This window comes from Lontra canadensis, unplaced genomic scaffold, assembly GCF_010015895.1.
Source record: "Lontra canadensis isolate GAN:19392208 unplaced genomic scaffold, GSC_riverotter_1.0 scaffold48, whole genome shotgun sequence".
Classification (NCBI taxonomy): Eukaryota; Metazoa; Chordata; class Mammalia; order Carnivora; family Mustelidae; genus Lontra; species Lontra canadensis.
In genome coordinates, this window is record NW_022631042.1 from 2,897,619 (window position 1) to 2,911,752 (window position 14,134).

Sequence of the window (14,134 nt, forward strand, 5' to 3'; positions counted from 1 at the left end):
CTTTATAATATTCTTCAACATACTGAAAGATTAATAATTTGTTTTTATAGCTGTGCTCTAATTAAATACTTTCCACTAACTTTTTCCCTAATAATTCTGTTTCTTTCTTTAAATTTTGGAATTCCATAATTTATCAAACTTTACTGCTCTTGTCTTATTAATTGCTTTTATTTTTACAGTGCTCTTTTTACAAATAAAAGCACACTTGCATTCCTAGGAATTTCATATGGATGAACTAGATAAATGATTCCCTATCCCAAAAGAGAACAAAAATGGAAGTAATATTCTCTGTGCAGACAGTAAGATTTATTCTCCACTTGAGAGAGGGACTTTAACAATTCACTTATTTTTATATTTGAAGATTTTTTTTATATTTGAAGATGTTCCTTAAAACTTGGTAAGATTATACTGAATGTCTCTAAACTGTAGGTCAACTTATTCAGTCCACTGGAAATACAGAATGCAATGAATTTATGTTACTGTACATTTATTTATGAATAAAGACAGACTAGATAGGTCTGTCTCAGGGATTGATACATGTACTTAATGGCGACAGCTCTGACCCTCCCCCCCCATAATTATAGGGACCACACTATTTACCACATGGCTTCTACATTTAATCATGAATGGTTAATTGATTCCAAAGTAGCCAGTCTTCAGAAAGCCAGCAGTCTATGAATCGTGAACACTGGCTAAATCAACTACATTCTTTTCTTTGGGAATTTAAAATCAAAGATGCAAAAACTATTGTCGTGTTGTGGTGGGGTGGGAGCTGGATGGTCATACAACTGAGGGCTAATGTACACCTATTTAGCATGAGCAAACTAATGAATAAACCCTTAGAATCAGTATAGTGAAGTAGTGGCATGAAGAAAATCAAGAAGCAAATATGCACCATTTTTCAATGAAGAAATTGCCTTGTGCTTCTCTTGGTTTTCCAGTTAATATGAGGCTTGGTTTTTCCATCCTTGGACCTATATTACCCTAATTTAATCTCTGTTCATTGAAATAATTAATGTCCTTACTAACATGGCCATCAAGTCACTTTTGGTAGATTGCACTCTGATATGAATTCAGGTGGCTTGCATTGAGGCATGGAATTACAAGCAGAGGTGTGGCTCCTGATACCTAATTTTTTTTTGGTTTGTTTTTGTTTTTGTGGTGTTAGGTGTCTGTCATTGTATTTTTCAGCCATTAAGAGGACCTCTGGTCAAGTTTCTCTTAGTCTTAATACCAATGTTAATACTTAATACTTAATAGTCAGGGTTCTCCAAAGAAACAGAACCTGTAAGAGATATATAAAATGAGGTAGTGGCTTACACAGTTAAAGAATCTGAGAAGTCCTGTGGTCTTCTGTCTGCATGACAGAGAGATAGGAAAGCTGATGGTTTAGTTCAGTCTGATTCTGAAGGAGTAAGAACCAGGGGAGCTGATGATGTAAGTCTCAGTCTGAGGACAGGCAAGAACCAGCTCAGTTGGATAGGCAGGGAAAAAAAAGGAAAAAGAGTTACTTCTTCCTTCCTCCCTCCACCTTTTATTCTACTCAGACCCTCAACACATTGGATGACATCCTCCCATGATGCTTTAGTTGGTGCATCAAGTAAATGGTAATCTCATCCAGAAACACCTTAACAGATATACTCAGAAATAATATTTAGCCAAATGTTTGTGCAATCCTGATCTAGTCAAATTGATATATACAATTAGCCATCACGCCAACCAATGTTCCTAAGCAACTGATAGACTTTTTCTATTGTGTATAGTGACTTGTACTTTGCATTTTGGGAAGTGTGGGGTAATTTTGGTATTCACTTTAACGATGTATAGGGATATTAAAGAGTATCTTTCAGTTAATAAAATTAATTACAGTTTTATATTATTTTCCTTAATTTTTCCCCTTCATCTTGATAACCCTAACATTATATTTGTTCAGTTAACTGTATTTTTATAAGTCATCTCAGATCCTTTTTGGGAAGAAGCAAGTTAAATAATCAGATAAGAATAGCAAATTGGAGTTAGTATTGAAGTATAAATATGTACAGCCTTTAAAAAATGTTTCTATTATAGAATTTATTCATAATGGATACTTTTAGCCTTTCCTGACTTACAGTCTAGGATGTTAGAGCATCACAGACAGTTAAGAAGGACAGTTTGGGTCATAGAGAAAATTAAGGAACACAATCAGGATTTATACCTGCAGAAACTGCCAAGAAATATATAAACCATCACATTGATATGTATTGGGCAGTATCATGATTCTGAAATAATATATCTCCCTACAAGCCCAGACTTCTTAGGAATCTGTAATTGGCACTACTGGGTTGTATGGTGATGGTCAAAATAGAAAGTTGCAGAAGCAACTCAATAAGCTTCTCTCATTTTGTGAAAAAGTTTAAAAAAAGTAAAGTGACTTTAGGAATTATTCTAGGAAGTGTCTTCATAAGTAACATGAAATTTATTGACTTACCGCCTGAGGCATGTCTATGATATTCAACTTAATGCATCCAAACGTATCTTGGCAGCAGTTTCCTTTGAGGCAACAGAAATAAAATAAGATCCACAGTTCCTTATAACTTAAAACAAACTGTTCTTAGACCCTATATATCATTGAAATATATGAGAAGTCATAAATATTTTAACTACTTCCCTTTAGGCAAGTTTAAATATGGCACGTGTGATATTTACACTTGTTCATTATACTCCTTCCATTTGTTAAAATTCCAAAACACAAGTTTTATGCTGTACTTTGAAAGGCTCTAAAATATCTGTGTGGCTTTTTTGCAATGTTTTTATGACCTCCACTTTAGAAATGCAATGTAGTCAAAGACGTAAGAATTTTGAAGGTGGAATGGGGGTTGACATGTAAGGAAACCATCAACATAAATGTTAGTTGGTATGACCAAGAGGCTTAGATGGTTGTTCAAGGTGACACAGGTAATTAATGGCAAAGCCAAGATTTGCATGTGGCACTTCAGATTCTCTGTCTACAGGACTTGTTGTTATGACATACACATCTGTTGTACTTTAATTCTCATATTTTTTTTGTAATTTGAGTGATTTTTTTTGTTGTAATAATGTATGTCTGTAGGGTGGTTATTTTAATTTCTGGGCATATGAGTTTATCAATAAAATAAAGGACGGTGGTAATTTATTTTATTTAGAAAAAGATTTTATTTATCTATTTAATATAGAAGAGAGACACTGCAGTGCAAGGGGCAAAGGGGGAGGGAGAGGGACGAGTAGATTCCACACTGAGTGTGGAGCCCAAGGCGGGGCTTGATCTCAATAAAGCAGGAGTGGGGTGCTTAACTGAGTCAACCAGATGCTGCAGGACAGTGGTAATTTAAACAGTTACTCCATGGCTGTTCACTGTTGTGGGAGGAAAAAAAAAAGATAAACGTAAAGGCCATAAGCAATGAACATTTTAAAAAATTTGCATTTGTTGGACGTACGTTTCAGTTTTTTCTCTTTGCATTTTCCAGACTGTTTCTCCATGGGTACATGAGTATATTTTTGTGATCTCATGGGATAGACCTGGCTACCAGAATGGGAAGATGGGTCTGAATAAAAGGTGATATACCAGAGTAAAATAAGCTTGATGCAATCAGTCTCTATTACTACAGACAAAAAAATAAGAACTACCACCTTTAGACTGTTAGAGTAAGTGTGGCAGAAATTGACAAGTTATAAAAATAAGTAGCTGTTAATGTCTATCTCTCTTTATACAGGGGTAATAAGGTCCCACTGACCTCACTGGGAAATAAGTAAGGTGATCTGTAGAGGGAACTGATTCCTGGAGTGCCTCCTTTACTGGTTGGGCTGCCCTACATTTGATCTCAGACTTTTTCATATGGGCATAGACCATTCCATTCTGGCAACACTTAGGGTGTGCTCTTGAATTTTATTCCTTTCATCACTTTATCATTTTCCAGCAAACTTAATTACCCAAACTCTGCACCTTACTCGATATGGTTTAGAGACCTATTAACTCTAGATGATGGGGCTCCTGGGTGGCTCAGTGGGTTAAAGCCTCTGCCTTTGGCTCAGGTCATGATCCCAGGGTCCTGGGATGGAGCCCCGCATTGGGCTCTCTGCTCGACAGGGAGCCTGCTTCTCCCCCTCTCTCTCTCTGCCTGCCTCTCTGCCCACTTGTGACCTCTGTCAAATAAATAAATAAAATCTTTAAAAAAAATGTCTAGATGATGTGTAACCATTCTTTTTTAATTGCATCCTTTCAGATAATGATTTCACTATCCATAAAACTTGGAGAATTTTAGCAACCTATTAGAATAACAGGGGGACATTTTCTGGAAAAGAGTCCATTTAGCAGGACTGATATAAAACCATAAGTGATCATATGTAAAGACAAGGTGTAATGCCACTAGATGGTGTTGATCCATATTTTTGTTATGGTATCAAATCCCTAAAATATGCATCCCTTACTGTTGGTAGGTGCCTAAGAAGAAAGGAAAATGATATGATTTTACCTTGACAAAATTATTAAATGGGAAAAATTGGTCTTTCAGGATTCAGAACCCCTGATCATTCCTCTTTCCTCCTTTCCAGATAAAGCACCTAATCATTCTTTGCATCCCTCCCTTAAAATTTGTTCTCAGATTCTTTATTTAGGTGAAGAGTCAAATGACAGTATCACCAGTTTTACCTCTGTAAGAGATACTTCGATTTAACAATATTTCTTATTGTATTTATTTATTTTTAAAAAGATTTTATCTATTTATTTGAGAAAGAGAGAGAGAGAGCACATGAGAGAGCACATGAGCAGTGGGAGTAGCAGGCTCCCTGCTAAGCAAGGAGCCTGATGTGGGGCTCGATCTCAGAACTCTGGAATCACAGCCCTAGCCAAAGGCATCTGCTTAACTGACGGAGCCACTTGGGAGCCCCAGCAATATTTCTTATTTCAAACTAAAGGGTTTTTATTATTATTATTATTATTATTATTATTATTTTTAGTGTAGTTGACACCTTGTGTTACATTAATTTCAGGTGTATTAAACTAGAGGTTTAAACTTAGCCCTATTCCACAAAATTTTGGACACCTACAATTACAGAGTAGAGATTTAGACAGTAAATACTTTTATTTTTTATTTATTTGAGAGAGAGAGAGAGAGAGCAACCATGAGTGGGAGAGAGGGGCAAAGAGAGAAGCAGACTCCCCACAGAGCAGGGAGCCCAACAAAGGGCAAGATCAACGCAGGGCTTGATCCCAGGACCCCGAGATCATGATCTGGGCCGAAGGCAGATGCTTAACCAACTGAGCTATCCAGGCACCCCAAATACATTTTTTAAAAGATTCTATTTATTTGACAGACCACAAGCAGGGGGAGCAGCAAGCAGAGGGTGAGGGAGAAGCAGGCTCTCCGCTGAGCAGGGAGCCTGACTCGGGGCTCTACCCCAGGGGACCGGGATCAGAACCTGAGCCGAAGGTAGAAACACTCAACCGACTGAGCCATCTAGGTACCCCAAATACATTTTTAACAGAGGGGGGAAAAGGTCCTTCATCTTTCTGTTCCCAGAAGCAGAGCGGGCACAGTGCATGGAGATTGGTCACATCTCATCCTGCTTTCTGGAGTTTAGTGTCTGGTCACCAGTTCTCCCCATTCTCTGTCAAAGGTGTTAGGCTTTGACTTTCAGGAAATGAAGCTGTCTTTGAACTTGTCAGCATTTCCCAAGGAGGCCTCTTTGGGAATTTTTCAGCATGCAGGGTCCAGTCTTAGGGGCAGTAGTAACATCATGGAAGGCTCTCCTATATCACCTACCAAGCTTATGTCCTGAACTGCTATAAACAGTTAAATACCTTCAACAAGCAAACAGATGCACACGCGTGAGACGTGTGTGTCAGACTGTGACTTTCTTTTTTTTCTTTCTAAGGATTTTATTTATTTATTTGACAGACAGAGATCACAAGTAGGCAGAGAGACAGGCAAAGGGGGGGGGGGGAAGCAGGCTCCCCGCCGAGCAGAGAGCCCGATGCAGGACTTCATCCCAGGACCCTGGGATCATGACCTGAGCCAAGGCAGAGGCCTTAACCCACTGAGCCACCCAGGGGCCCCCAGACTGTGACTTTCTAAAACTAAGTGTATGGTAGTTGAAACAAATCACTTGCGGTTTCTGCTGTAGGCATGAAAACATAAACACCAGCCAAAAATCAAGAGAGATCTCTTAGAGGTCCCAACCAGTTTTATCAATTGTCCCTGCTGAACTGAATGCTATCAGGCATTACCTCATTTTTTTTTAAAGATTTTATTTATTTATTTGACAGAGATTACAAGTAGGCAGAGAGGCAGGCAGAGAGAGAGGAGGAAGCAGGCTCCCTGCGGAGCAGAGAGCCCGATGCAGGGCTCGATCCCAGGACCCTGAGATCATGACCTGAGCCCAAGGCAGAGGCTTTAACCCACTAAGCCACCCAGGTGCCCCGATTACCTCATTTTTTAACAACCTGAGAGTTTCCAGACTTGGACACTTTGATTTTGGATGTAACTTTCAGAACCAATATCAAGTGGAGACATTTTATGTGTATGTGTGAGTTGGTGTGCATCTCGAATTAAATGGACATGCTTTTAGAATATTTTTTGTAGATTTGGAATTTTTGTTGCACACAGAGAAGTAAATATAAAATGTGCAGTAAAATGACTTTTCTACATAGCACTTTACATAAAGATCATGAAGGTTAACTCTTTTTGTATTTAAAAACATAGGATATCTACTTTACATATTGAATTGAACTTTTTAGATTCACAAACTTGTAAAGATTTTAATTTGTGCACATTAAAATTTATTCCCAGTTACACTTTTTTACTTGTTAAACAATTTTTTTAGTTTTTCTTGTTTTATTAAGAAAGACCCTTATCGATATGGAGCACTGAATAAATTTAAAATGTACATGATTTGATAGACATACATATCATGAATAAACTACTACAGTAAATTTAGTTAACGTCCATTATGTCACATAGAATTTTTTTTCTTGTAATGAGAACTTTCAAGATCCACTCTTTTAGCAGCTTTCAAATATGCAATACACTATTGTTAATACACTGCGTATTTTTAATCTTTTGAGTAATAAATTCTAAAGACTTCATATTAGTGATAAAATGAATGTTGTCATACCTAGGAGAACTATGTAGTTAATAGAGCCATGATAAAAGTGTTATAAAGGTATTTGTATTTTCCCTTTTGTTTACCGAACATTTTCTTTTGCATTTCAGAACTCTTGGACCTAAATCGAACATCGATCTTTCATAGCCCTTTTGGGTTTCTTGATCTCCATGCAATGCTGCTGGATGAATATCAGGAGAGACTCTTCGTGGGAGGCAAGGATCTTGTGTATTCTCTCAGCCTGGAACAAATAAGCAATGGCTATCGAGAGGTATGGAAACATCCAACTGTGTATCAGGAGGGAAGGAAAAGGGCATGGGAGAGATAACTTCTTGCATGGTGTTACTTGAATTAGTTTTTGATTGTTGGCCATTTTAATATTCTGAGTGATTATTTTATTGGAAGAAATAAAACATTCATGAAAAATGAAGTCCTTTTGAGAAAAGTCTATAAAGTATCAAGAATGAACTTTTCTAGCCCACCACTGATCTCTGTATTCCCACAAGACTTTGGATTGGTGTGTTTGACATTCCTGTTTGCATGAAGGCCCTTGTCACCACACCCACTGTCCTGAGACCTGGGTTTGGAACATGCTTTTACCAGCTGTCCCTCTAGGCTTTATGACTACAAAAACCCCAGCCTAAAGAAACAAGGATGCGTGACCTTGCTATAAATATTAACTCAGGTGGGTGCTCCTTAAATGCTGGTGGATTAAAGTATATTAAAATAGGCAAGTGTCCAACATTTTCAAGCAAAGGTTGAATGTGATGAAAAAAGATAGCACTTAAAGTCTCTGCTTATACAGAGTTGAGTCTAGCTAAATTTTTTTTCAGACCCAAGTCAACCTTAAAGCATGAAGAAATATTTAGATGATAGTATCTTTCTGGCATAAAACATGAAGAAATATTTAGACGATAGTACCTTTTTGGCATAAATGTATGTATTACATAATACATTTTCTTTACAACACACATTTTTATGTTTGTCAGAATGATCAATGTCCATATTTTTTAATGTCACCTAAAAAAAAAAACAGCCTCCTTTCATCTCTGCCAGTTCCTAACCCCTAGAGAAAATTATTTTATCTCTTGTTACTTCTTCTGATTCTTACCTCCATTTTTCTAAATAACATTTGTATGCTATTCTTTCTTGATACCATTGATGTTAGACATTATCTATAGACTTTCTACTAAGGAAGATGGGGATTTTAACATTCTTTTTTGCACTACCATAACTTAAATATCTCTGCAGTATGTGAGAAGCCCTCACTTATCTGTCCCTTCATCTTCCCAGTTTAGCTATAGCACAATTTTTATTTAAGTAACAACTATCTACATTAGTGTAATTAGGAAATAGATCACACTTACTTTTTTGCCCCTTATAGGATTAAATATTATCCCTTCTTTTTTTCTATTTGCTTAGATTTTTTTATATTACTTTCCCTAATTTTTCACCAAATACCAAACTCTCTACCCAACTTCCTCTCCTCTTCTCAGTTTCCATCAGTTCCAAGTTTTTGGTTTTTAAATTAGAGATATCTTTTCTGGTTTTCTTATCGTCCCAGAGTTTAATGTCATCATTATCCTTGAGCATGCCTCTACCTCTCACCTGTAGAGTTTTCTTGATGAGTTTATGTGACCTTTTAGTGAAATATGCCTTCTGGTAGCTTCTTGAAGAAGGATCCAAAGTAAACTTCTGAGTTTTTTATGTTCGAAAATAATAATATTCAAACTTCACATATAATTGATAGATGAGTATAAAATTCTGGAATGAAAATCATTGGCTTCAGAATTTTGAGGATACTGCTCCATGTTTAAAGACTTTCAGGATAGCTGTGAGAAGTTAGTGTCTTTCTAATTTCAAAGTTTTGTGTGTAACCTCTTTCATTCCACTCTATCCCCCTAATCTTGACACTAAGTGCCTCTGTATTTTAAATTTTTCTCAAATTTCTCTTAGAGTTGGTATTTTTTTTTTTTTTTCATCCACATTGATGAGGTCTCTACAGGGGACCTCATAGCCTTCAGTTCTGGAAAATATTTTTTAAATGTTTTTTCTTCTTTCCATTTTCTTCTTGATTCTCTTTCCCTCACTGTTCTGACCTGTTTATTGTACAAACTTGGGACCATTGCTCCTAATTTCACCTATGCCTATCCAATTCCTATTTTCTGAAGGACCATAGACTTCCAATTTCTGAGAATCTCTGGAGTTTTCATGAATCAGCTTGCTTATTGGCTCCCTTCACCTTGTAAGCATTTAGATTTCAGTTTTTCTAGTGTGCAGAGCCATTCAACACTTTTCCATATGTCAGAGAACTTCCAAAATGTTGCTGACATTTCTTTGGCTTCTCCACTCAAGTTCTGTCTTGTCCTTTTTGGATTATGTCCTTTACTATCATTTGAGTAGTTGCAAGAAGGAGTGGAAGCACATAGTCTTTTCTTTTTACTATCATTTTTCATTATGTTCTCTCAATAGTTCTTAAAAGACAGGATATCTCTTTATATATGTAACACATATATAGTATTTGTATTACATACACACTCACATGTACGTATACCCATCTATAAGACCATCTATGACCTCCTCCTTCCAGTCAAATTCAGTGGTTTTTCCTCTCTATGCTCAGATAGTCTTTCCCCCACTAACTGTGATGTTCACCATATGGCTCTCGTCTTGTTCTCTCCGTTACATCATCTACGTGCTCCGATTTTCTGTGAAGGAATATCTAAGCTTGGGATCCTAAGTATTGGATTCATAGAACAACCTCTGTTATGGACTGAATGTCCCCAAAATTCATATGTTTAAACTCTAACCCCAAGTATCTCAAGTATGACCATATTTGGAAATAAGACCTTTAAAGAGAGAAAGTTAAAATGAGGCCATTATGTTGGGCCCTAACCCAGTCTGATAGGTGTCCTTATAAAAGGAGGAAATTTGGTCACACAAAGAAACATCAGGATTGTATGCCTACAAAGGAAATACAGTGTGAGTCACAGTGAGAAGGTAGCCATCTATAAGCCAAGGAGAGGCCTCAGAAGGAGCCAATCTTGCCTACACCTTGATCTTGGGCTTCCAGCCTTCAGAGCTATGATAAAACAAATTTCTGTTGTTTGTGCCACCCAGTCCATGGTATTTTGTTATACTACAGCTATAATAAACTAATACAATCTCTATAAAAATTTTAAGTATGTGAATATGGAAAAATCCTTCAAGGGATGGGACATCCTTAAGATTAAGAATCTTTGTGTTTCGGAAGTGGTTTTTAAATTGTTATCCTTGGGTCAGGATCATGTAACCCTTATGGAGTTTGTCCCTGGAATCCACATTTATAGCAAGCTTTCTCAATGATTCTTCTGTACACAAAATCTCCTAATGATTTTCCTCAGCTGTTGTTTCTGACGTGGAGCTGAGACCAAGAGGTATCAGCTTCCCACATTAATGTGATTCCCCTTTTAGAGTAGAGGAAATTGAATCACCTACTTATTCTCCTTAGTTGTTTTGCCCTAATGGTTTCCTTAGGCCTGTAATGCTGGAAAGACTGGGGAAATGACCTGGGAAGACTCTATAAGGGACAAGAGAGTGGTAGGGTTTCATGAACTGCATCTTAGGGAGCTAAATAGAATAGTATGTGACCTTTGAAGCTTAAGGGTGCCATATCTCAAGAATATCAAGGAAGGTAGCTACACAAATTATTAAATTCAGTAACTTTGCTGCATTCAAGAGTAAGTCCTCATTTTGTGGAGCCTGAAGTGTATACAATTTAGTGACCCCTTCAGGAAATATCCTTATTCAGACATAAATCTCAAAATTGCTAAGGTCCTTCCCTGGGTCACAAAAGAGTCATATTCCAGCAAGGAGCCCTGAGGTAACTTCACCTCACTGAGGTAAAGTTCTGAGGTAACTTCACTCTGAGGTAACTTCACCTCACCTGCATTTATGGTTTTGTACTTTTCCTTCTTGGTTCCACTAAGTAATTAGCAGTAAAAGTTCAAATAGAAATTTTGTGTTTGCTTTCAGTAGCAGCAGGATTAAAGCTAGGTCTGCCTGATACACCTTTTGTTTAAAGGAATGAACTTGAGAATGAACGTGCCTTGATGTTTTCCAGGCTCTGAAGATGCAGTGTGTCTGCCTCCGGGCCAGGCTTTCCTCTGATCTTTTCTGAACCTTGTTCCCTCTATTTTTTTTTTTTTTGTAACCTGTTATTCCATTTTTAATCTCTCCTGCTTTGCTTTATCTATCTCTGGGTTTCTCGTCATGAGTTCTATTAACATTATGAATAGGTGTGAGTTGGGGAGGGAGGTGTCCTGTGCATGGTAGACTGTTTAGCTGTCCCTGGGTTCTGTGTAATAGATGTCAGCAGAACACATCCCCCCAGGCATGACAATCTAAAAGTCTCTGGACATTACCAGATACCCCTTGGGAGGCAGAATTGCTGAGGTCAAACCATTAAGTCCAGCCCATCATTCTATGAGCAAGATCCAGACCCCACCATAGAAAAATCTCCCCTTAAATATGTATCCATGTGATCCCAACTCCCTCCTTTTCCCCCTGAGATCAGGTACCTGAGTGTAGCCAAAGCCCACTATATTTATCTCTTAGCTTTTCATAACTTTTGAAATGTAATATTCAATACATAAAAGAATATAAATAATGTAAACATGTTAGAAAGCATAATAATGAAACCAACGCCAGTGAACCCCGCACTCATCCAACTCAAGAATGAGAATATCACCAATCCCACTATAGGCGCATCTACCTTTACCTCCCCATCTTTCCCTCCTCATGCCTCCTGCTGCATACAAGTGATTACTACCCTGTATTTTATGTCCGTTTTTTGTTTTTATTTTAAAAGTTATTATAATAAATGTTTTCCTGTATACTATATTATTTAGAACTACTTGTTTTGGGCTATATAAAACTGATAGACAGTGGTATATTGCAGTCTTCTGGGATTATTTTTGTTGTTGTTTTGCTTTATTCAGTATTATTTCTTAGAGTCAGTCATCTTTCTTATAGTTACTGTTCCTTTGTTGTAGCAATAGAATAGTGAATTAGGACCACAAATTAGATTTCTACATTCCAATCCTGACTCTCTTTTATAACACTTGGCAAATTCCTTAGCCCCTTTATACCTGTTTCCTCATTTGTAAAAGGGGGGAAATGTTAATCTTTTCTGAGGACAAAAATAAGTTAACGTAAGTAAGGGACGAAGAAGTATGCTTCGCACACGTTGGAAGCTATGTGTAAGCTCTTATTAGTCACTTTGACTGGTATGTAATATATTCCATTGTATGACTCTAGCACAGTTTACCCCTTACCTATCAAAGGACAATTGGATGGTACCCAAGATTTTGCCTTATTGATGTTTCTATGATTACTATAGTGATATCTCCTAATATGAATTCCTGAAGGAATGCCTGTAGGGCATATATTCTGGATATGTCTGGTTACAGGTTAATTGCTATTGATGTTCACTTATACAAAATAATGCCCAATACTTCTCCAAAGTAGAAAGTAGTTATACAAAGTTCCACTCCCTCCAATAGTGTTTGAGTTCCTGGGATCCGCACACCCTCCAAACCTTCTTCCACTGGTCTCTTTGATCCACATATTTTTCAGCAGTCTTCCCTTAATTCATTTGTTTATCCCCACCAATACCTCACGGTCTTGGCAACTACAATAACATTTTTATTTATTTTTAATTTTATTTATTTGATTGTAATTTTCATAACCCAATAGTTATCTCAGAAGCAGGACATATACATTGTAAAAGATTAGAAAATACTGACTTAAAAAAATACCATACAATAATAGCAGATAGTGATAACTGCTATGGAGAGAAATAGAGCTGGTTATTTCAAGGTTCAGTAGCCGGTTGTGACTAGTGGCTCGTATAGTGGACTGTGAGGGCTACAGAAGCAGCATCACAGTGTGTGGCTGAGATTGATTTCAAGGGAAGATCATCGAAAGATCAGAGGATGGGGCATCCATTAGCTAGGGTAATAGCTGATGATTCATCCTTCTGAAGAGAAAGACAGTAATCTAGGTGAAAAAAATCTTTCCATTAATAAAGAGCACGTGACAAAGGATGATGGATGACTATGAGGAGGGAGAGCAGGTGGTATGGTTGTGATCACATGAGATTCAGAGCAGCAGAGGTTTTATGTTTACTATTTTGTTTTTAATTCTTATGGGGTAGATGAATTTAGGGTGAAAATTAATTAGGAGTGGGCAAGAAGGATCACTTAAAATACCTTTCTTAACATGTGAGTTTAGATTAAAAAAAGCCACCACCATTAGAGATGGCTGGTAGAGAAACAAAAGTTTCAGGGCACATGGTGGTTTCAGTGAAAACAGGAAGGTCAAGGAACACTGGAAAAAAAAAAGTGGGAGTTTCAGTGGATTTTGCTCAAGTCAGAGCAGGAGTTTGAGATGATCTAATGGAAGTATTTGATGGTTCGGAAGGGCGGAGTCAGATTGAGACCTGCGCAGAGCTCTATGGGGGTGAGGGAATGAATCCAGCTATTAGCTGTTGAGCTCTTGGGGCCGGGAGTGTCCATGCTTCCCATGGGGCCTGCAGTCACAATGTAGGAATGTGTCACAATGGATTAGCCCTGATAATCTCCTCAGGAAGATGACTAATCGTAATTTTTAACTTTAGTAGGAAATAGAAACCATTAAACAGGTGGATCCTCTGTCTCCTATCACCAGTGCTGCTACTTCTGTGTGACTTTTCTCCCTCCCTCCTTATTACAGGTGGGGGTGTGCTTTCTCCTTTCACGCACTGCCATTCCTGCTATCCCTGCTCTGTATCCCACCCTGTTGACTTTTTTTAAGGATTGGTTATGTTTTATCTTTTCTATATCATTTCCTCTCTTTCTATAAAATCAGCAACAAATACAGTTTTGTATAGGGGGTCTTAAAAAATTTTGTGTGTCATGGATCTATTTGGCAGTCAGGTGAAGTCTTTGGACCCTCAAATGTATTAAATCATTTTGTAGGATTACTAAACAAAATATTG

At 37.5% G+C, this 14,134-nt stretch overlaps 1 protein-coding gene across 1 annotated transcript in view; it reads left to right on the forward strand.

The window, feature by feature from the left end:
* SEMA3E (semaphorin 3E) overlaps window positions 1-14,134 on the forward strand; it is a 243,294-nt gene that overhangs the window by 127,778 nt on the left and 101,382 nt on the right. Inside the window, exon 2 of the mRNA XM_032873241.1 lies at window positions 7,227-7,387. Coding sequence (XP_032729132.1) covers window positions 7,227-7,387 — 161 coding nt within the window. The remainder of the gene's footprint in view (window positions 1-7,226; window positions 7,388-14,134) is intronic.